Source organism: Parus major, chromosome 15 (assembly GCF_001522545.3).
Source record: "Parus major isolate Abel chromosome 15, Parus_major1.1, whole genome shotgun sequence".
Classification (NCBI taxonomy): Eukaryota; Metazoa; Chordata; class Aves; order Passeriformes; family Paridae; genus Parus; species Parus major.
Window position 1 is genome coordinate 13,045,603 of NC_031784.1, and position 23,489 is coordinate 13,069,091.

General features: G+C 52.7%; 1 protein-coding gene across 1 annotated transcript in view; it reads right to left on the bottom strand.

Annotated features, from left to right (window-relative positions):
• Positions 1-5,428: 5,428 nt before the first annotated feature.
• Positions 5,429-23,489, bottom strand: part of RTN4R (reticulon 4 receptor) — a 90,540-nt gene continuing 72,479 nt past the window's right edge. The window contains exon 2 of the mRNA XM_015644327.1: positions 5,429-7,482. Coding sequence (XP_015499813.1) covers positions 6,056-7,482 — 1,427 coding nt within the window. The 3' untranslated portion in view covers positions 5,429-6,055. The remainder of the gene's footprint in view (positions 7,483-23,489) is intronic.

Sequence of the window (23,489 nt, forward strand, 5' to 3'; positions counted from 1 at the left end):
TGCAGATGGAGCCGCCCACCAGCGAGAGGCTGCGAAGGAGCCCAGCCCGTGAGTCATGCGAGCAGCGCCCGTGTCGCTGCCATGTGGAGTGCAGCAGGCTATCAAAAGCGATGATTTCATCCCCAAAAACGGCCCTGTTTTTGTGCTTGATGACAGCTGGGCCTTTTTGGTACCTGCTGACCTAGAACAAGTCTCCACCGGCACGGAAGGTGGGTCACTCTGAGATTTGAAGCGCCTCATCCTTCAGTGAGTGGGCAGGGTACACGGTTATTTTCATTGTGCCTCTTTTTGCCAAGCCTCTGTTATCCCTATTTATAGATATCCTGGGATGCAATTCCAATAAGTCTCACCTGCCTCAGCAGTTCCCCCTGTGGTGTCCTACTTATGGCACAAATCAAGGGGGCTCTAATTAGAGTTTCTGGCCCAAGCCAGACTCAAATGTTTGACTTTGGATTTATGAAAAAGATTTTCACAGATTCCTTACCCTCACCATGGTCGTAGGCAGAGTTTCTGCTGTCTCCAGAGCTTCCCACCAGCAATCATGCACCCAAGATGTGGTCCAACATCATCCCTAAAAAAAATCCTGTCTCTCCTGCCTGTTCTCTGCTCTCCTGCCCGCCCCCAGGTCTCAATGACTCCGGGTTTTTTTATCCTTTCCTGATTTTGAGAGGGAGGCAGAACAGCAGTAACTCTACTCCCTGACTGCCTAATGATGGGGAACTAATCCAGAAACACAGCTTGGAATTAAAAACCCTTCCAGCCTTTATTATTTCTATGCATCATGTTTGTTTGGAGCAAAACTCAGCAGCTCGGATCATCTGCTCTGTGCCAGAGCAGAGATGGGGAAGCATGGCTTGCTCACAGGGTCATGGGGAATCTCTTTAGGAGCAGAGATCTCATCCCTGTGGAGTCACAGCCAGCTGGGACTTTGCCCCAGGATCATCTTTTGGGGAAGGAGGGAGCAGAGATGCCTGCCTGCAGCCCAGGTGTCTCCACAGACAGGTGAGGGCAGGAGCTCCCTGACACTGCTCTCAGTGCTGCTCTCCTCATTCTTGTGGGATTTGGGGCTTTTCCTTTGGTTCCCCAACTCCAAGGAGGAGTGGGGAGACTCCAGCCTCAGATGAGCAAAAAAGCCTGGGAAAAGGGTCTCCAGACCCCGAATGCAGCTAAGCAGGACTCAGGTGAGCTTCCTTAAGGAGCTGATTTCAGCTCAGGAAGCTGAGCAGGGGGAGAGCCCCAGTGCTGCTGTTGGGGGGAACAGCTCGGGAATGGGAGCTCCCTGTCCCAGGGGAAGGGCAGGAGAGGCAAAGGCAGCTCCTCCTGCATCCAGTGAAAGAGAGAGAAGTGGGGAAACAAACACATTTGAGCCAACTGTGGATTCCTCAAGTCTGAAGCCAAGAGACACCACCAGAGCAGGACAGAGGGGAGCAGGACAGGGCCAGGGAAGGGCTGGAGCTGGGCCAGGGCAGGCTCAGGCTGCAGAGCAGGGCAAGGTTCTTCCCCCAGAGGTGCTGGCACTGCCCAGGCTCCCCAGGGAATGGGCACGGCCCCGAGGCTGCCAGAGCTCCAGGGATGCCCAGGGTGGGATGTTGGGGGTCTGGGCAGGGCCAGAGGGGACTCCATGATCCTTGTCCTATCCAACTCAGCATATTCCATGATTCTGTCATTCTGCATGGAGCAAAATGCCTGGAACACTCCTGGGGACACAACCTGCTGTGGGCAGAGGATGTGCCCCAGTTGCCTGCCCATGATCCCTCTGGCTGCCCCTGTCCTGCTCCCAGTCTCTCCCAGTCTCTCCCAGTCTCTCCCAGTCTCTCCCAGTCACTGCTGGCTGTTCCCAGCAGGGCTGACTCGGCAGCTGCAGCCATGAGCTCCAGCTCTACGGGGCACAGTCACTGCCCAGACTCAGATTGTTCATATTCCAAAGGCTTGGAGGGGCTCTGGGCAGGAACAGGGAGGAATCCTCAAGGGAACAGAGAACACTTGAACTGCCTGAGCCACAGGTGCCAGAGCACCTCAGTCCTTCCTGATCCATGGCCAGGACACCTGCTGAACCAGGCCATCACAGGGAGCATCTTCCACATTGCATTTCCCTTCTCTTGACTCCAGCTTTGATGGGAAGGATCTCGCTGATGGAAATTACGTTAGAGCCACAAGATCCTTCCATGGAGTTTTCATCCCAGTGAATCACAGTTATCCTTTTGCAAAGGAAAAAAAAAATCTTTCAAATCCAGTTGGATGAAATTTCTCTTCCTCCAAATCTGTCCACATCAGGTGTTGTAGCTTGGCAGCAGAGATGGGGCCCCCTGGAGTGGGGTCACCACACCTGTGTGTCAGGGACCCCATTCAGGTGGGACAAATCCCCACCTGCACAGGCCTTTGGAATCCTCTTCCCCGTCCACAGGCAGAGGAACAGCCCCATCCCTGAGCAGGAGGATGGGAAGGGGGAGGGAGGGGCAGAGGATAAACACCTTTCCATGTGACAAGGAGGGGCACAACCATCTCATTGACAGCTTGGATCGTCCTTCCAGATGGACCTGAAAACTTCAAAGAAGCATTTTGGTTCTGTTCCTGCATGGAACTACCAGCCAGCAATCCATGGAGACAAGTTCTGGAGAATGAGGGATGAACACGGTGTGTTCCCACCACTGCTGGAGGCCTGTGGTGTTTCTGCCTCTTCAGCCCTGCCAGGGCTCTGTGTGGGGACAGTGCCAGGGGACAGTGCCAGGGGACAGTGCCAGGGGACAGACAGTGGGTGCTGAGTGCTGCACTCTCTGCTGGTGATGGGGAGCCCATTCTCCCTCGTCCCTCCTGGCTCCTTGCTGCTGACTTTGTCTCTTTGATTTCACTGCTGGCATCAGTGACAGGAGCAGAAAACTGAGTGTGACTTGCATGGTGAGAAAGGAAGGGAGAGGAGGGATCCTGAGATGGAGAACAGCCAGTAAGGTCCTGAGCCCTGCTTGGTGAATCCCACTCAAGTCAGTGACATCCGAGTGTAAAACAAGTCTGGGAATATCCAGAAGAGTTGTGCCAACCCCAGCAAAGCACAAAGCAGGAGTCAAACTCCCTTCATGTGAACTCCTTTGCTACCTCACCAATACCAGAGCTCAGCCTTTGGAAGACCAAGCTTCTATGAGAATTCCTACTGCCCACTGCATCCCCTTCTCCAATATTTGTCATTCCAATGGCCTTCTAATGGCTGTAAACACAGGAATTGGCATCTGGACAGCAGGAAATCTAGGAAATTAGCACGAGGGACTCTTCTGGGCTTGTGGCCAATGTATAGTCCTAGGAACCACTGAAAGCACAGCAGAGCCGAGCTCTAGAAAGCAGGAATGGTGTCACTGGGCTGGCAGAGTGCAGCTCCTGCTCCATTCAGGGTAAGTGACAGGAATTCCTCATCTGCTTTGCATTGTGCACAGGGAGCCAAACTCCCTGAGATCCTGCTTTAGGCAGGGCAAGCCCAGCTCCCAGCTCTGCCCTTCAGTTGCTGGGGGAAATGCCACAATGGTCTCTTCTTTCTCCATTTTTTCCTTTGCAGGCTCATCCTGCATTTTTGCCACCTGCTCTGGCTTCCTCATGCCCATGGAGCAGGAATTTGGACCACAAGAGTCACTAATGGCTGTAGAAGGGAGTCACACTGAGCCTGTGACCCAAACAGGAGGTTCCATGGGAGCCTGTCGCAGCATCCAGCAAATCTTCCAGCTTTTCCATGGGCTTTGGGGTGGTGCTGACCCCGTAACCAAGCTGCTCTCTGCTCTTGAGCTTCAGAGTCCAGTGTAGGTTTGAATCCTTCAAGAGGCTCGATGACGTTTTTTGGGATGAGATAGAGAATGCAGGACCTTGGGAAATCCTTCAGTGCTGACATGATGGGACAAATCAGAGCAGGAATGTCAGGAAGTGGCTGGTGAGGTCCCAGTCAGTGCCCTGTGAGTGTGGACAAGTGCCCACCAAACTGGGCACACACAGCAGGGCTGGCAGGGCTGGCCAGCTCACCCCAGCACTGTCCCAGCACAGGCACTGGTTTCCTGCTCCGTCCTTCTGGCAGGACAATGAATTTGCACCCAAACACACCTGGAGCCTCTACAGAGGCTGGATCATGGAGCTGGGCTGGCAGGAGTGGGATCTGCTGGGGTCCCAGGGCTGTTCTGCCCAGCTGGGAGAGACAGGTCTGTCCCCATCTCAGTGACACGAGGGAGGTGTTCACTCCCAGGGGTCTGTGCCACACAGGGATAGATTTGGAGACAGATCACGAATGCAGCCCTTTGGGCACTGCCTGTCACCCACCCAGGTGGGAGCTAGCTGTGACAGAGCTGAGATCCAGCAGCACCCCGGAGTGAGGCACAGACCCTGCACCACAGCAGCCCAGGGTGGGACATCAGCCATCCAAGCATCCTCCTGCTCCTCTGCTCCTCTTGAGCCATCAGGTCTAGAACAAGGCTGGAAGGAAGCCATGTCCCTGCTGATGCCCTTCAGCCCTGGCTGGCAGTGCCTTCCTCCTCCTGGGAAGCTCAGCACCAGTCCCAGTGCTGGGGAGCCCAAGGGCTGATGCAGCCTGGAGCCCCCCAGCCTGACTTCCACACATAATCCTGGAATGAACATTCCCATGGGACTGGGCCACTCCCCTTCTCTGACCCCCATCCCCTGCCAGCTGTGTGTGACAGGCTGCTCCTGCCTTCAGAGACCTCCAAACCCCAACAGGAGAGAGTGGAACAGCAGAATCTCTGTGGAAAAGCAACAGAGGAAAAGCAAGGAGAGGAAAAGCAAGGAGAGGAAAAGCAAGGAGAGGAAAAGCAGCCTCCTGAGAAGCTCCGTGCCCAACCCTTCCTAGCCTGGCCCAGGGGGTGGCTGCAGTGCCAGGAGGGCACAGCCAGCTCCACTTTATGTCCCACTGGGTCCCATGGGGTGGCACACACCCTAATGGTTTATTTTCTCTGCATCCCAAGGTCCCCCTGGAGATGAAGCCTCTTGCACGGTGACTCCAGGGATGGGCACCTGAGCTGTGTTTCTGGGGAGGTCCCCCCTGTTTCCTAAATCCCAGTGCTGCTCCACTCAGGCCCTACCACAGGGCCAAGCTCATCTGTGCAGAGCAGGAGAGAAATGGCCCTGCCCAAATCTTGGGAGTGTTCCTGACATTCCTCTACCCCAGCTCCGAGGGGCTGGGCCAGCGTTTCCTGCTCTTCTGATCACCCTGGAACCTGAATGATGCCAGGAGAAGGTGGGACACTTTGAAGGGAAACAGGAGCATGAGCAGAGCATGTTTCACACAACCAAACCCTTTGCTGGCACCAGTTAAAGGTTGCATAACCATCCAAAAATGCCTTATTTATCACTGTGGTGTTAAATGCTCAGATCACACTCCACATCCTTTTAAATCTTCATCTTTTTAGCTGCTCCGAGTCCTTCACCCCTCGCAGATGACAACCACTTAGGAAAAAGAAATCTTTATTTTATAGGTTTTTTTTGTATACTTGTACACAAGTAAAATAAAATGCATATCTATATATACTGCAATCTTGTGAAGGGAAAGGCAGCATTCTTTAACAAATGCTGCCTGTAAACGTGGTGTGAAGGATGGAATGGAGATGGAAAAACTGCAAGAGTCATCAACATAGGATTAAAACAGCATCAAATCCATTACCTCTGCAAATGGAAACCTGCAACATTGTTCAGTGTGATGGCAAGTTACAAACAGATTTTAGACATTCTTTTCAGAGCATTTCTTACACTTCTTTTTTTTTTTTTCTTTTTTCCTGTAAATAAACCACGTTTCTTTACCATCTGCTGTAGCAAAAAGCTGCTTTGTGGGCAAGTGCAGTTCTGAAGACCAAAGGTATAATTCACAGGTTTCAGGACAAATAAATTATGTACATCTCAGTATTTGTCTTTTTTTGTTTTGTTTTGTGTTTGTTTGTTTTAATAAAGGCATCCAGTTAAGTTTTGTGTAACAAAGCTTTCTCAGGGCGGATGGGAGTCCTGCTTTTGTTTGCAACATTTATGGAGGTCAGCAAAAGTCGAGTATTAAAGTGTCATCAACCCAGGAAAAGAGTTAATTTTAGCAGAATAACAGTAAGCTCCACACCAAGGGGGGGATCAAAAGGCTTAGGCTGAGCTGTAACGTGGAGCTGTTCCCCTGCTGGGTGAGGCGGCACTGGGCCTTTGATCTGTTCTTTTTAGAGCAGCCCTGCCTCTTTTTGGTTGGGACTGTGGAAGGTTCAATGGGCTCTAGAAATTCGGGTCTCAACTTGGTCAAAGGAGGGTCTACAATGCTGGGGAAGGTCCCAAAGGGGGAATCGTTTATCTGCTTGTTGCTGCCATTTTTGGAAGGGTCCGTCTCCATGTACTTGGGCCTGGACATGTTCTCCTTCTCCTTGAGGTGGTTGTTGGACGAGCGGCTGCTGTGGGAGGAGGGCCCTGACTTGCCCTTAGCCTCATAAATGAAAGACTTGTCCATCTCGGGGTGGCAGCACTTGGAGGAGCCGTCGTGGGAGCCCAGCGGGGGCAGCCCCGTCGGGAGCTTCCCCAGCCTGGTTTTGGTGCTGAAAACGCTGGTGCGGATCTGGTTGAAGGAGTCCACGCAGCTCTCCAGGTCGGAGCTCTGCAGCCGCTTCAGGTCCCGCCCTGCCAGGCGAGGGGGCAGGTGGCACTCCAGCTCCGAGGAGGAGCCCTTGAACTGCTTAAACCAATTCCAGAGCGAGCGGGCCTGGCAGTCGCAGATCCACTGGTTGCCGTTGAGGCGCAGGTACTGCAGGGACACCAGGGGGGCCATGGTGTCCCCCGTCAGCACGGTCAGGTTGTTGTTGAACAGGTACAAGGTCATCACCTTGCCCAGGTCGTGGAACGCGCGCCGGTGCACCAGGCTCACCCTGTTCTGGTGCAGCAGCAGCCGGTCGAGGTTGATCAGCCCGCGGAAGACGTTCTCCGACAAGCTCTTGATTTTGTTCCCGTGCAAAAACAGGTACGTGAGGTTTGCCAGGTCGATGAAAGTGTCGTCCAGCAGGATCTGGAGGTTATTATCCTGAAGGTAGAGGTACTGCAAGGAGAACAGCCCTCGGAAAAGCCCCGTGGAGAGCTCCAGGAGCCCGCAGCGATCCAGGTGTAGGGTGTGGAGGTGCACGAGCCCCCGGAAGGTGACGGGGTTGATGGATTTCAGGTTCGTGTTGTCGCTGAGGTCCAGCTCCTCCAGTTTGGTGAGCCCGTAGAAGGCCCCGGGCTCGATGAGGCTGATGTTGTTGGAGTGGATCCACAGGATGGTCATGTTGCGGCAGGAGGTGAAGCTGGTGGCCCTCACCAGCGTTATCCGGTTGTTGTGCAGGAAGATGCGCTGGCTCTGGATGGGGATCTCCGTGGGGATGGCTGTCAGCCCCTGCTGCTGGCAGCTGATGGTGATCTTGGGTTCACTGTAGCATACGCAGGCCCCGGGGCAGGACTCCACTTCTGATGGGATGTTCAAGCAAAGCACCAAAATCAGCAGTCTGCTTCCTGAGGAGTGACAGAAATAGGGTGGGAATTAGGCAGGGTCACGGAGAGAGCTTCTCTTTGCAGAGCAGCCTGAAATTCCCCCTCCGAGTCCGGCACCACCAACCACAAACAGATGCCAGGGCAGGCAGCGATTAAAATGTAGGATTGCAAATGGGACTCTGCCACTCAACTCAAGAGCTTAGATCAGTGCACACTTGCAGAGATGGAGTCCCAGCACCTCGTCTGCCCTGCATCCTCAGGAGATGAAAGAGAGGGATCAACGCTTCGCATTTGCACATCCAACATCAGCCCTGTTCCCAATATCTTACCTGTGAGCAAAGGGAACGAATTCTGTGGCATTTCCCTCTGCCATGGGCATGCCTGGCACAGCTCAGCCATTAGAAAAGGACCAGGGATGTAGCAGGAAACTCCAAATCCCATCCCAGCAGTGCCACCAGCTCCTCACTTTGCAGGGTCACGGAACAACTCTTCCAAACAAGCAGGTGTCCCCACACTGCTCTCAAAACATACCTGTGACTTTCCACAGATAATTTTGGACTGATTTCATCTTCCTTGGAGAAATAACTGTGAGACATTCCCAGAATAACTTTCAGGTCAGACCTGCCTGGAGAAGTCTCAGGGCCAAGAGGATCCTTTCCTTCCCCTGCTCAAAATTTTAAGCCACACATTCCTGTTTCATGTCTCCCCATATTTTTTTCCTAAGGAAGAAGAGGAAACAGCAGGATTTTCCATCGTGCTGTTGTAGGAGAAAGTCCCGTGCAAGGCTTCATTCAGGGACCCCACCAGTGTACAAGGCAGGAACAGATTCCACACGGGCCAAGCATGCTGGCCAGCTCCATGGGGCTGGAAAACCCCAGAGAGGAACATTTTTTTTCCTGGTGATGCCCACCCACTTCCCCAGGAGCTTGGCTACTCTGGAATCCCAAGGAAGCATTTTGGTTCACCCAATTCCCCGGCTGGGGAGCTGGGAATGAGCCTGGAGGGAGGGAGGGAGGAGAGGGACACCTTCTCCAAAAGGTCCCTGAAGGTCCTGCTGAGAGACCTGAGGAGAGCCAGGCTGTTCCCTGCTCCCCTTCCCAAGGGGAGGCAGTACCAGCAGTGCTTTTCCAGCAATTAGCAGCCAGTAATTAGTCTGATTCCTCCAAACAGGAGATGAAATGAATGGGCAGCAGCCTGAGCAGCAGGAGGCTCCATTTGGGAATGGCACATGTGAGCAGGGACACTGTGACTTCTTCCCAGCTCGTCACAGCACCTCTGGCCAAAGGGCACATCCTCCCCATCACTGGGAATCTCCAGCCCAGGGAAAGAGCGGCTTTGCCTCTCTCGTGGGAGGGTTTTGCTGCTGTTGTGGGAGGGTTTTTCCTTTGAAAACCTCAAAACATTGTTCCAGAATGCTGGTGCCTCATTACAAAGTAAGGTGAAAAAGCAGAATTCAAAAAGCCAGACAGGAAAGTCCAACGGTGCAGAATGGGATGAACTGGGGAGACTGGAGCCACATCCAGCCTCACAAATTCCCAAGGGGGAATCTGAAGGCAGTGGCTGAACCTCCCTTAGAGCCTGGCAGATGCTCTTGTGGCAAATAAAACCACATCAAACACCAATAATAACAAATTAAATCGCATGGAAACCTCACCAAATATTTACTGAAGGAATAACAATTGGAAAAGCCGAGGTGGGAAAGTCTCTTTCCTGCAAGAACGGGTGGGGATCCCAGGTTTGGGTGTCAGTCTGGTCAGAACGATTCACCATATGTGCTTAATAAATCTGAGGCCAATACAGGCAGGACACTCCCATATATCAAATTCCACAAGGGATAAAAACCCCAGCTCAGCATGCAGAGATAATTGGAGCCTGATGCTATCAGCTGCTGAGCAACCCTGCAAGGCAGAGTTTGAGTGCAGTGTTGTGACACATTTTGGCTGCCTTGTCATGTTTTGACACGTCACGTCCCATTGCATGAAGCTCAGTAAAATGAGACAACTGAAACTGCCTGCTGCAGCCATGGCACAGCAAGAGCAGCCTCCTGGGAAATTAAAACAGTGCTGGCGACTCTCTGGCCATCCCTGTGCAGTGATAATGAAACCCCATGGGCAGAGAAATGGGATTTTCTGGAGCCTCTCTCGGCAGCTCCGTGGTTCGGGTGGCACCGGAGCAGTGGGAGTCACCTCCTCATGTAACACCTCCCACTCCAGCAAACAGCTCGGACTGGGACACTGGGGCAGGGTCCCGCTGTCCCCAGGCTGCTTCTCCCTGCACAGCCTGGGGAAAATCCAGCCACAGCCCAGGTGCATCCCACAGCCTCAGGAATAAATGGGAAACAGCAGAAGGAATGCAAAAACCTCTTCCCCAGTGAGAGGAATCACATCATCTCTGTCCCAGCTCCAGCCAAGGGCACAATAAATCCATGTAAATCCCCGTTTACACGAGGAGAGGATGGGAAGCAGCTGCAGAGGATGAGCCATGAGCCCTGTCCTGTGCCGCCCATCCCGGCAGCTGAGCGGGCACAGGTGATCCCCAGGATCTCTCTTGCCTGGGAAGCTCCCGGGCCAGGCTCCTGTCCCAGCTCCAGTGGAGTTCTGTGGCTCCAGGGGGAAGGGGCACATCCTGCTCCAGTCCAAGGCTCGAGGCTCGGCTCTCCTGTCCCGCTCTGATGCCCCCGAGGCTGCCAGCAGTGAGTCAGTGGCACCGAGAGCGCTGCCAGCCAGCAGCACCGGGAAATTAATTACAGCAGGGCCAGGCTGTGCGCTTTAATTAGGGACCTGGTGTTCATGAGCTGCTCGGATTAGCTCCTTCCACCGAGACAGCTCCTGTCAATCATCCCCCAAAGCCTTTTTCCAGTGACTTTGCTGCCGTGCAGCTCAGCCGTGTCCTGCCTGCTCCACGACACAGCCCAGCCAGGGCAGGGCCAGGGGAAGGACAGCAGTGGATGAAGCCGTGGGAAGCTAAGGTGACCCTTTAGGCCCCAGCCAGGCTGGGTGTGCCGTGACAGAGACCCCAGGGACCCTGCATGACTTTCCCTGCTCCTCCAAAATCCTTCTCCAGTGTCTGGTGTCCAAGCAGCAGCTGTGCCTGGTCTCTGTGTCCCAGACCCCAGCGGCCACTGAGTGCATTGAGCCACCCAGACCTTGCACTGGCATATTTTAATTTGTTTTCCTGCAGCACTGGCTTCGGCTCTGGTCATGGGCTCCTTCCTTTTCCAGGAAAAACACCCCGTGCCCTTAGGCCAGGACAGGAGACATTCAAGGGCAGGTTGGACGGGGCTTGGGGCAACCTTGGGTAGTGGAAGGTGTCAGGAGGTGGAATGAGATGAACTTAAAGGTCCTTCCCAACTCAAAGCATTCCAGGATTCTGTGATTCAGGGCTGTCAGGGATGAGGGAGGTCAGAAGGTTCCGTCTGCCCATTCCCAGAACATGCCATGCTCAGCTCCCAGTGGGGAGCAGCATCTTCCCTTCACCTTCCAGATAAATCCATCCTGACTTCTGAGCTCCCACCAACACTGAATGCTGGATCCTCCATCTCCAGCTGGACTCCTCCACCTCAGGACCCATCCCAGTGCCCATCCCTGAGGAAAAGGCTCTTGGAACGACACCTGTCCCCTCCTCTCTTAGCGGAGAAACCATCCTTCCCTCTTTCAGAACACGATTAAAACTTAACTGGAGTGTTCCTGTCAAAAGCAAAACATGAAAGAAATCCCAGAACCTGGAACCTTCAGTCCCTCCAAGACTTTGGCTTTGAGTTTAGCATTTGTTCCTCCACAGCTTTCTTAAAAGCCAGGAAGCTCCTTCAGTGAATGTGCAGCGCGTCCCTTTTGCCATCCCGAGTGTTCTGATTCACGGAACTGGAAGCAATTAAAGTGGGTCCATTATCTGCCTCTCCACCGCTCCCCCGGGCCATCGCCTTGTCAAACGTGGCAATTAGAAGGAAAAGGCTCCGGGGACCTCCAGCAGATGCTTTGCAAACTTTTTTTTTTCAGGAGGCCAAAGCGAGCTGCAGTGTGGTGCCGTTTGCTGAGCCACGGCCTCTCCCCGCTGCTCTGCTCCCGTCTCCATTGATCTGGAGATATTCTAATGTGCCTTTCCTGCAGAGGAGGGTCAAGAATCATCGGAATTCTCTCCTGCTCGGACATAAAGGGAGCACTTTACAATACAAAGCCTTTTGCTGATGCACACAGCGTTTTGCCTTTGTTTATAGTAGGGACACACTGGAGCTGCCGAATTCCCTGCTCAGAGTGGGCATCCTTTGAAATTCCACGGGCATCCTTTGAAATTCCACGGGCATCCTTTGAAATTCCGCTTTTGGTTGCTCCTGGTGCCTCCTGCTTTGTCCTGTGGCCAAAGGTGGGGCTGTGCCTGTGCCAGGGAAAGAGGTTTGATGCATTTCAAGCGGAGGTGAATGGAGAGGTCAGGGAGGAAGGGCGATGGACTCGGTGTAGTCTGGAGGTTCCCTCCCTTCTGCAGCGGAGAGGAAGGATGGAGCATGATGGTGCAGCTGGAGCGGCTCCAGCTGGGAGGAGAGGATGGGGTGAAGCTTTGCCACCGTGAAACACCTGGGGCAGGCACCAGAGTCACAGCTGCGGGGTCCCTGCCACCCTCAGGCAGCTGCAGAACAACATTCTGGGGCCAAAGCAGGTCCTGAGGCACCTCTGCATCTCGGGGGGGATTTTGGGTGCCAGACACTCCTCTTAGGTGGGACAATCAGCGAGGTCACTGGGGTGGCTGAGCTCTGGGGCTCTGAATCACTCCATGTCCAGGGGCTGGAGCTCGAGCCCCAGCTCACACCAGAACACCGGTGATGAATCCCAGTGGCCTAAAAATAGAGAGCTAATTCCCTTTGGAACATCCTTGGAGGCCTGAGGCAGCAGGAGTTGTGCAAGCAGGTTTGGCACAGCTCTGTGTGAGACCTGTGCCAGCCCTACCTGGAGCTGCTGGGATGTGAGCAGCAGTAGGGGCAGCACCTGAACCTCAGCCCTGACTTGTCCCTGATCCCACATCATCCTCTGAGACTGCATCCAGACCCATTAACCCTGGCACTGAGGTGCTCTTCCTTGCCTTTGGCAGCACAGCCCCTCTGGAGCATCCAGGCTGTGCCCTAAATGGGGTGTGAGCAGGAAAAATCCCAGCTATGGTCAGGGCTGAAAGGTCATTTCTGTAATGCATCCCAGCAGGGAGGCAGGCAGAGGATGTGCCATCTCCTCACTTCTGGTGTTCATCTTTTCCTCTTAAATCACACTCCCTTAATGCGATTTTTGGACTTAATATTGCAGGGATATTTTGAAGTGAAGAAGGTAAAAACGAGTTATATCTTGTGCAATTCTTCCACTCCATCCTCCCAAACCTCCAGGGAGTTTGAACACTGATTCTTCAGCATGGCTGGGGGCTGAGCTCCACAGCTCATTCCAGGAGCTCAGGGCAGAACAAACCTCCCCTGGGACAGCTCCATCCTTCCTTTGGATGTGCCAAAACAGCTCCCACATGTGGGGCTCCCCATCCCTGCCAGTGGCTCTTCCTCACTCCCAAAATTTTGGCAGCAGCCTGGATTTAGCCTAAAAACATTTGGTCAGGGTTATGCTTTTGGTGCTTTGCCAGCATCTCCCTCAGCAGCCGCAGGGAGAGGAAGGAGAAGGGGAGAGTGAACAGTTTGCATTTCAGCCCATTTGAATGAGAACTCGACAAGGAGCAGAGAAATTAAAGTTTCTTCTGTAGCCAGAGGGTTTTTATCCTGCTGAATTCCCAAGGCTTGCTGCAAGGCACAGAGGTGTGAGAGCTGCTCAGAGAAAAGGTCACCAGAACCCTTCTGAGGGGAAATATCATGGGAGTCATCAGGTCCCAGGTTAACAATAACAATTATCAATTATTACAGCCCAGGAGTGCCCTGGGAGGCCAGGGAATGGGAAAAGTCCTGATTCCAATAAAAGAAGGTGAGAAGATCTGCAGGGAGCCAGGCCAGGGACATTTGGGCTGGCCTGAGGTGGGATCCAGGAGTAGACAGGGCTGGGAATGCAGCTCTAAACAGTGGGAGCCTTTCCCTGGCACCTTCTCCAACCAAGCCCTGGGCAAAGAGCAGCCTGAGGCAGAGCTTCCATGGAATAAAACCTTCCTTCCCCTCTTGGCGATTCCAAGTCCTAGGAGCCTGTGGGAATGCTGCTCCAGGCGTTTTTGCTGTACTCCACAGCTTTTCCTCTTCACTGCTGGGGTGGGAGGGCTGAACTTGGGGTGCAGGGGCAGCCTCGACCATGGCAGAGGTGCAGATGGAATTGGGCAGAGGTTTAGGTGGAATTTTGCAGAAGTTCAGATGGAAAATTGCAAAGGATTAGAAGGAGTTTTGTAGAGGTTCAGAGGGACCATGGCAGAGGTTTAGATGGAATTTTCCAGGTGTTCAGATGGAATTCTGCAGAGGTTCAGATGGAGTTTTGCAGAGGTTCAGATGGACATCTGAGGAGATTTAGATGGACTTTGCAGAGGTTTGGATGGACTATTGCAGAGATTCAGATGGAATTTTGCACAGATTTAGATGGACAGCTGCAGAGGTTTTAACAAACTTATGCAGGGGTTCAGGAGGACTTTTACAGAAGTTCCACAGATTCTCTAGAAATTCCATTTTAGTACTTCCCTTCCCTCACAAGGAACAATAAATAAAGACTTGGCCAACCCCACACAGGTTAAAGATGGTATTTAAAATTATTTTCATGAAATCAGGAATAATCTTTGAGGTTCTTAAGCACTGAAAACCTGACCTAGTTATCCCTGTTTCCTATGGATATGCACTGGAAAATCCTATGGATCCACCAGTCCATTCTGCAGTGAGTGCTCCTGCCAGTGCTGTGCTCTGCCCCTCACCTGGTGGGGCTCTCCCTGCCAGGTCAATCAGCACAAGGAGAATTTTCAGCTGTTCTCATGTAATACACAACAAATCTGCAGGGCTGCCACCTGTCCTCTTTCCATTTGTGGCACATCTGGAAGAGGAAAGCTCCTGATCTTTTAAACAGAGAAGATTATGAGCTTAAAGTAAAACATGGAGAATTCCTGTGGGAAAGACTCTTAGGTGGGTTTATTCCAGTCCTGGGCTTGACCCAGTCCAACCCTGGTCCTTTCTGTGCAGACAGTGCAGGTCTCAGATGCTGCATTTGGCCCATCCAAACTCCTGGTGTTCCCTTTCCCTGCTCAGAACTGGTTTCTGCCCTGATGCAGGAGCTCCTCAGGGTGTGATCATGTCTGGAGCTGGAATAACCACGGATATGTCCAGCTCTCCTGAACACACAGCACAAACTCTTGTCCTGGTGTCCTCTCCACCAGTGTGACACCACAGAGCCCCAGCACGGCAGCAGCAGGCTCTGGACTCCATGGAGCACAGGGGATTTGTGGGGATTTGGCTCAGAGCAGGTGAGTTTGACTCGATCTTTTGCCAGGGACCAGATTCCACAGCGACAGCGGGACGAGAGGGCAAAATCTCCTGGAGATGCACAGAGCAGGGGCTGGCTGTGCCAAAGGCAGGGAGCCAAGGCTGTGGGAGCTGGGTGAGAGGCAGAAAAAGCCCAGTGCCCAAAGGGAAGGTGAAAGCACATGGCCTGGAATGTGCAAGTGGAGAACTTGAGGCACTCCTGGGAAAAAGGGGCATGAAAAGGGGAAGAGCACAGGCAGGAAGGCTGCAGGACAGGAGGAGATCCCTGAAAGCCTGCAGGCACTTGCTGAGCTCTCCAAATCCCACTGAATTAATGTGGGAGAGCAGCTCTGAGTAGCTGCTGTGATCCTGATCCACCTCTCAGGGCTGCACTGGGCACCTGCCAGGCTAGGCCTGGCCACACCGAGCACAGGGAGCTGAGGAGGAGGAGGAGGAGGAGGAGGAAGGGCTCCTTCCTGGGATAACCAGATGGCTTGGAATGAATTCATCTTTAAGGCATCTTCCCACCCAAACCATTCCAGGGTTATATGAAATGTCACAGCTGCACTTTCTCCAAGTGACAGCCACCAACAGCCATGGCATTGTCACAGCTGTCACAGGATTATGGGTTTGGATGGTATTGTCACAGGATGGTTTGGGTGAAGAGGACCTTAAATCCCATCCAGTGCCACCCCTGCCATGGCAGGGACACCTCCCACTGTCCCAGGCTGCTCCAGCCCCAATGTCCAGCCTGGCCTTGGGCACTGCCAGGGATCCAGGGGCAGCCCCAGCTGCTCTGGGCACCCTGTGCCAGGGCCTGCCCACCCTGCCAGGGAAGGATTTTTTCCCCAAATCTGTCCCTGTCCCGCTGCCTCTTGCCAAGAGTCCCATGGCCAAAACCCACACCCAGCCCAGTAAAGCCAAGCCCAGCAGATCCCAAAGAATGAGACCAGAAAAGCTGTTCCTCGTTTCAGCACTGCACTGAGGGCATCCTGAGTGGTCCCAATCCTCACTCCCATCCTCTCCAGATGGGATGCATCCAGAGCACTGCACGAGCAGGATCATGTGTGATCCTGCCACCATTCCATCCCCACGCTGGGAAGAATGAAGTGACAAAATATTCACTGTGAATCACAAGCAGCTCCTCCAGAAGTTGGGATTATCTGTGCCATATCTGTGAAAAATCAGGGATAAACAGGTGTTCAAAGGAAGGAAACGAGGGTTCCTGTGATGATTTAGGTCTCCCATGGGCCACAAAGTACCTCAAGAATGCTTCAAAATCTTCTCAGGAAGAAGGAGAGATTCCTGCAGCTCCAAACCTGGCGTTGGTGGCTGCTGTGTGTGTGAATGACTCAGGGAGAGGAGAGGTGAAGCTCCAGATGGAATTTACACCTGCTCCTCCCCAGCCATCTGGGACTGCACCCCCTGCCAGCTGCAAATCCCACCCCCACAGCTTCTGGAAAAGCCCCCTTGCCCAAGGCAGCATTTTCCTTTGTTTTCCTCTAAAATAACATTATCTCAGATTTTGCTCACAGCCCAGCATCTGCATCATGTGGAGTGCAGGGATGAAGTTTAGGAGAGAGCCTGGAAGGGACAGTTGTTCCAAACATCCCCCATGGCCTCAGTTTGGCTGTGTGTGTGGATGCAGAGTGAGCAAACGGCCCCAGGCAGGACAGGAAGGGGGAGAATTCCAACTCCAACCTTAGCCACAGCCCCATTGCCTAGAACAGCTGGAAGTGACCACAGGAGAGAGCAGACACGGGACTGGAGATCAGATTTCTCTGCCCTGCTCACACCTTGTTCCCCTTGCCGAGGCTGGAGGACCAGAGCCTTGCGGTGATCTGTGAGGTCTCCACCTGAACGTGGCCTTCAGCAGGCTCAGGACATTCCTCATCCCTCTGGGACACACCAGGCCCCTCCAGCCTCCAGGGCCATGCTCACCCTCTCCCTCCTTCCCCTTTTCCCTCAGCATCTCTCCCAGCTCCTGGCACACACCCCTGGCTCATCCTTTCATTCCCAGATGAAGCTGGGACTGGTTTTTGGTGAGTGTGAGTGTGTCTCAGGTGAGTGCAGCTCACTCAGCCACTCTCCCGAGGTGAGGAGCAGGACACCCACAGCTCTACAGACAAACACATTCCTCTGAAATGTGCAGCTCTGTGAAGCCCAGCTGAACAAGGACACAACAGGCTGCTCATGATACAACCTCCTGCTTTCCTGGAAATTGGGAAATGAGCAATGGGGAAAGGATCCTGCAGCCCAGCAGGGTCTGAGCCCCTGGTGCTGGGCTGAGCTGCCCTCACCTCACAGCCACCCTGAGACCCCACAGAATTCCACCAGGAATTCACACCACATTTCCATGCCCAAAGTCCTCAGTTCAAGGTCTCACTGCAGGCAGAGAAATGAGAGCCCCCTCCTGCTTTTCATTCCAGGTGGATAAAAGCTCCTGTTCTGCCTGCAGCCTCCCCTCTTCCCTGTGTCCATCCATTTCCCCACTACAGGCCCATAATGTCCATAATCAGCTGTTCCCCAGCGTGGCCTTCAATCAGTTTTAGACCTGGAGCTCCCATTCCCTGCTCCCAGACGCATGGCCAGGCACCTGGCTGGATTTAGATCCTTGTTTCCCTGCTGCCAGCCTCCCAGGCACTTGTACTTGCTCTGCATTAGAGCCCAGCCTTCAGCTTTATCTGTCAGGGCAAAATCCCAGTCAGCCAGTCAAAATCCCTGCCAACTTCACAGCCAGTCATTTATAGATGTTTTCCAGATCATTCATGGAAATAGGGAAATCCAGCAGGGTGGAAGCTGAACCCTGCAAAGCTCCTGTGCAAGCAGCTTGTTCTGCACTGATCCTCCACCAACAATCGCATTTTGAGGGCTTTAAGCTGCCTGGTTCTTAATCCATTTAATAACTGCCCATTGATTCCATAGGCAGGATATTCTCCACCACGGAAATCAAGTGCCTGACATAAATCTGAATTTATTATGATAATTCAGATCCATGAGCAGAGGCTGGGGGAATTTGTGCACATCTCATCCACCAGGACATTGGTCCAAGCCCAGGGCTTGCTGACATCAAGGTGACACCATCAATAAATAATTGTGACATCAATATCTTTAAAAAGGATATCAGAATAAAAAAACACAAAACAACTGGGTTTAGAAAAAAAATCTGGGAAATATAGCAGTGGAAATTATTGGTATTTCATAGAATTGTGGAAAGGCTGGAAAAGCCCCCTCTAAGATTTCCAAGTGTCAACCCAGTGCCATTGAACCACATCCCCAAGTGCCACAGGCACATGTTTCTGGAATATTCCAGCGATGGTGACTCCCTGACAGCACATTTCAGTGCTTTTCCAGGTATTTTTCTCTGTATTTCTATCCCTTTATTCTTTATCCTAGCCAGATCCTTAGCTCTGTTAATATCTCCTCTTTCTCCACAGCACAGATCCTGAGCTGAGCAGCCTCTCCTCACCTCTGGAGCTTTCACACTTGCTGCTTCCAACTTTCCCTGGCCTTCCCTGGCCTCTGGGAATTCTCTGGTTTTCAGGTTTATAAGGAATTAGAACCAGGATCTGGTCAGCAAGTTCTGCTCCCACACACACTCCTTAGCAAGGGGCTGGAGCATCCATCCATGGGTTATTGTCCATAAACCATCCTGGTGGGCGGGCTCTCCTCCCAGCAGGGCATCCCTCTCCACAGACAAGTTCTTCAAGCAGGATCATTGCCGAGGAAAGAAGATTTCCTTAAATAGGAACAGTGTTTTCTCCTTTCCATGGGAGCTGTTTGTCACCAGGCCTGGGGGTTCCTGTCACCCCAGCACGCCCTGGTGGCACAGCCAGCTGTCCTTCCTCCTCCACACCAAGCACCCAGGCTCAGGCTGTCCCTGAGGGCAGCCCCTGGGGCTCATTTCCTAATTGAAAGAACCAAACCACCAATTTGATTGAAGACAATCACCACAGCCAGGCTCTGCAAATGTCCGGGGGAATTGTCACCCTGCAGGTCCCTCCCTCCAGCAGAGCCCTTCCAGAGCAGCAGGGCTCACTTCCCATAAGTGCCTGTTAATATTTCATGGCACTAAGTGAATTTCTTTCCGTTTCATTTGCCATCTTTGTTTAATTCACCTCCTTCAGCATGGAAGGGAGACCAAGGACCAGCTGCTGATGTGGGGGAAATATGAATCACCTTGTCAAAGGAATGAACTCAAGTGAAAAAAAGGAAGAAATTGGTCAAATTATGAATAGCAATTACAGCAGAATCACAGAAATGCCACTGGAAAGCTCAAACCTGCAGGAACAATAGCATCAGGCACCCAAATGACACCTCCTGGGTAATATATTCATTTCCAAGCAGAATATCCCATCTCTTTAGCCTGGAAGAGCCTCATCCCAGCATATTCACAGGGTTTTCTGGGGGGGATTTCTCATATAATGCAAGTCAAGGAAAAAGAAGAGTAAACCTTGTGGATTTGAAGAGAGAAAAAAACATTTCCTCGTGTTCTCCTGCTCTTTTTTTTTCTTAGAAAAGTGAAATCCAACTCTCCTTTCCCTGGGGAGATCATTTATGCAGCTTCTGACAAGAGCAAGGACAAGGAGCAAAAACCCTGCTGGTACCAGCAGGAACTCTCCAGACATCACTTCCCAAAATGTTCTTGGTGCCAGCCTCGGTTCCCAAACCTGCTCAGTATTCCCACCTCCCAACCCCAAAACTCCACAAAAACTGCCCAGCAAACCCCCCCCAGCCAGGACCTCTCCCAGGAAAACCAGGAATGCTTTGGAGTGAAGCTGTCAGTTCCAAATGTCCTTACTTGTGGAGCCTCTGTCTCTGCTGTCCCTTCCTTGAGGTCTTTTTCAGAGCAAACTCAGCCAATCTCCCCTCAGTTCCAGAGTCCAAATTCTACATCACTACTCATGGAAATGTTTCCTCCCTGCATGTGATGCTGCTGGTTCTGCCTCACCACCTGTGGCCTCTCCCTTCCTATTTTCCTCCTCAGCTGTTATTTGGGGTGACACCCCCCTCACACAGCCCTGCTTCTGGAAAACAGCCCAAGCCCTGGTCCCTTGTGCACAGCCTGGTCAGACCCACACGGGGCAGCACCAGCAAATCAGGGTGACAAAGGAACCAGGGATGAATTCTGCTCTGTTTTGTGCATGTCCTGGGCTGATCCCGAAGAGAGGGGGACCAAGGGAGGGGATTGTGCCCCTCTGCCCCACTCAGGTGAGACCCCACCTGCAGAGCTGCCCCAGCCCTGGGGCCCTGCACAGGAGGGACCTGGAGCTGCTGGAGAGACTCCAGAGGAGGCCATGGAGAAGCTCCAAGGGCTGGAGCCGGGCTGGGAGAGCTGGGGGTGCTCACCTGGAGAGGAGAAGGCTCCAGGGACACCTCAGAGCCCCTTCCAGGGCCTAAAGGGGCTCCAGGAGAGCTGGAGAGGGACTGGGGACAAGGGATGGAGGGACAGGACACAGGGAATGGCTCCCAGTGCCAGAGGGCAGGGATGGATGGGATATTGGGCAGGGATTGTTCCCTGGCAGGGTGGGCAGGCCCTGGCACAGGGTGCCCAGAGCAGCTGGGGCTGTCCCTGGATCCCTGGGGCACTGTTCTGTGGTTCCATGAAGGAAGCAGCAGCAGGGACCTGTCCTTGGGACAAGGGGGACTCTTGCAGTGGCAAATGTCCCCAGGAGCTGCCAGCTCCTGAACTGCAGCTGCCACTGCTCCTCTCAAACTCATCCCAGTTCCCTGGGAATTTTAGGTGTGACATTCAGATGAAATTTCAGGCACTTTTCTGGCACGTGAATTCTGTTGCCACCCAGCAGCACAAGGGTGCACATCTCCATCCCCAGGTGCTGATGGAAGGGTTTTGTTTGGCCAGCTGGGCATTGGGAGGCTTCCAGAGGTGTCCAGGGGTGTGTCACCATTCCTTAACCATTCCTAAGGCACCCAGGAGCACAATGGAGGGAGATCTGTTCATTTCAGCCTTCCAAAGCCTGGCTGGAGGGAGAGCCCTGCACCTCACCCCACAGGCAGGACCACACCACGCTGCAGCATCAAACAGCTCATTCCTGACAGCTCCTGCTGGACCAGGGAATGACTTCTCACAGCATTCCATGGAGGAATCCCTGTTCCTGCCTGGCAGATCCCAACCCAGTGTTCAGTGGCTGATGTATGGAGAGGAGGGCATGTGCTGTGACAGGCCACTGGGACCACCATCACAGCCAGACTCATTACAACTCTCATTAATGGTCTAATGAGAAGGGCAGCAAATAGCAGGTTAATTAAATCTGCCCCTCCTGAGCTGGGGAAGGTTTCAGCTTTAGTAGGGATGGATAAATGACAGGGAGGGCTGTGGCAAGAGCTGGCAGATTGTTCTAGGCTGGTAAACTGCTCCTTGTGGGGAAAATGAGCCTCCTTCCACCTCATCAGGATGGGGAAAGGCTGGAGATAAAAGAGTTGTGTGTGAGGAGCTGCCAGGAGCTGAGAGGTGATGCCTGATAATGAGAGAGGGAAGGAGGGGGACTTGGAGGGAATTTTTGCTCTGAGCTTGTATTGCCAAATGTTACTCCTTGCCTGGGGCTCCTGGAGTCGATCAGAAAGAATCCAATTGTTATTGATCCCTGTTCCAGCAGCTCTTAGGGGCTGATGTTCTTCCTCAACAAAAACACCAAGAAACTCAGAGAAATGGGGAGAGAAAGAGCTTTATCCACAGGTGAACTTGGAGCAGCACAGGTGGAAATGTCTTAATTGTGTGTCCAAAGAGCTGGAGGAACCTGGAGATACAGGAGGACACAGTGTGAGATAGTGAATTAACTAAGCTGGAGGAGGAGGAGCTCCAGGACCTCCAGGGTTTATCAACAAGGAGATATGCAAAGAGAGCAGAGAAAAATGTGTGACCTCTCCAGTTCAGATTTAGCTCCTAACAGAGCTGTGCCATGGCAGGGAGCCCCATGTGGGATGGTTCCATGAGGACACAGCAAAGGCACACCAGGAAAAGCTCTGGCAGTTTGCAAAAAGCTGGGAAAACAGAAAAACCCAGGAAATTATGAGCAAAATAATCCCAGTTTAAAGTCTGTGTCACATTGGGACACAGCAACTGGAAGTGTCCAGGGACAGGTAGGACTGGGCTTGGAGCACCCTGGGACAGTGGAAGATGTCCTTGCCATCATCTTGAAAGTCCCTTCCCACCCAGACCATTCTGGGATTCTGTGATTTGGCTGCCAAATCATCCCTCAGACCAGCACAGCACCAGAGGTCAGCATTATTTGGCCTCCTTTTTGTCCCTATCCAAGGAAAAGGAAGGAAAGGATATTTGGTGCTCTCCAAAAAGGAATATTTCAGGAGAAAATGCTTGGAGAAAAGGGGACAATAAAATGTCACATTTCCATGGCAGAAATGTGGGCAGAGTGTGTCTGTCCCAAGTTCTGCTCTCCCCAGAGTCAGAACTTCCCTGGAATCCTTCAGCTTAAACCAGCTGCACTCCAAGTGCTCTCTGAAACCACAGCAGTGAAAGACTAAATGACTTAAACCCTTTTCTAAAGGCAGGGACTTCAAACAAGAGGGAGAAGATATTCAAGGCAAATGTGGAAGTCTGACTACTTAAAACAGCTCCTGAAGAGCAGAGACGAGGCAACAAAGCAAGCTCTGGGAAAAAAAAAAAGAAAAAAAAGAAAAAGAAAAGGTGTTAAGGCTTGAGAGCAGCATTAATGCACAAAATCAAAGCAATTTCTCTGAACTGTCAAAATAATCCCTGGATGTTGGGAGGAGCAGCCCCACAATTGGAGAAGGAAGGGATCCCTCCTGCCTGGGGGGTGGGAATTCAACCACTCCTGACAATCACAATAGGAGCAAAGCCCATGGCTGAGTGGCATTTACAGGAGACTGAGAAGAAAATCTAAATGAGAAAGAGAGAATTGAAAAGCCCTGGCAAGCAGAGACACAAAAGGTTTCTGTTGAGATGCTTGTAAGCCTTGGTGCATCTGAGACGTGCAGAAATTAATAAATCAGTGGTGGAGGGCTCTGATTAAAAAACTAAACCCACATATAAAGAAGAGGTTGTCAGCTTCCAAGCACACATTTGAATCCACGTTGTGTCACCACTGATCAGATCTCACCCAGCACGAGCAACTCAGCACCAGAGTGAAATTAAAGACAAAAAACACGAAACTCCCTAAACTGAGAGGAGAAACCTTCCAGGGTAAGAGAAACAGACCAAAGTCCCTCAGTTCAACTGAGATCTGGGTTGGGGTGGAGCTCCTGGAGCTGAGGAAGGGCCTGGAGCATCTCTGGGAGAGGCTGAGGGAGCTGGGGCTGCTCAGCCTGGAGAGGAGCCCCAGCTGAGAGGGGACCTCAGCTCTGGCTGTCCCTGTGTGTCCCTGAGTGTCCCTGGGTGTCCCTGTGTGTCCCTGGCTGTCCCTGTGTGTCCCTGTGTGTCCCTGGCTGTTCCTGGCTGTCCCTGTGTGTCCCTGTGTGTCTCTGGCTGTCCCTGGGTGTTCCTGTGTGTCCCTGTGTGTCCCTGTGTGTCCCTGTGTGTCCCTGGCTGTCCCTGGGTGTCCCTGGCTGTCCCTGTGTGTCCCTGTGTGTCCCTGTGTGTCCCTGGCTGTCCCTGTGTGTCCCTGTGTGTCCCTGGCTGTCCCTGTGTGTC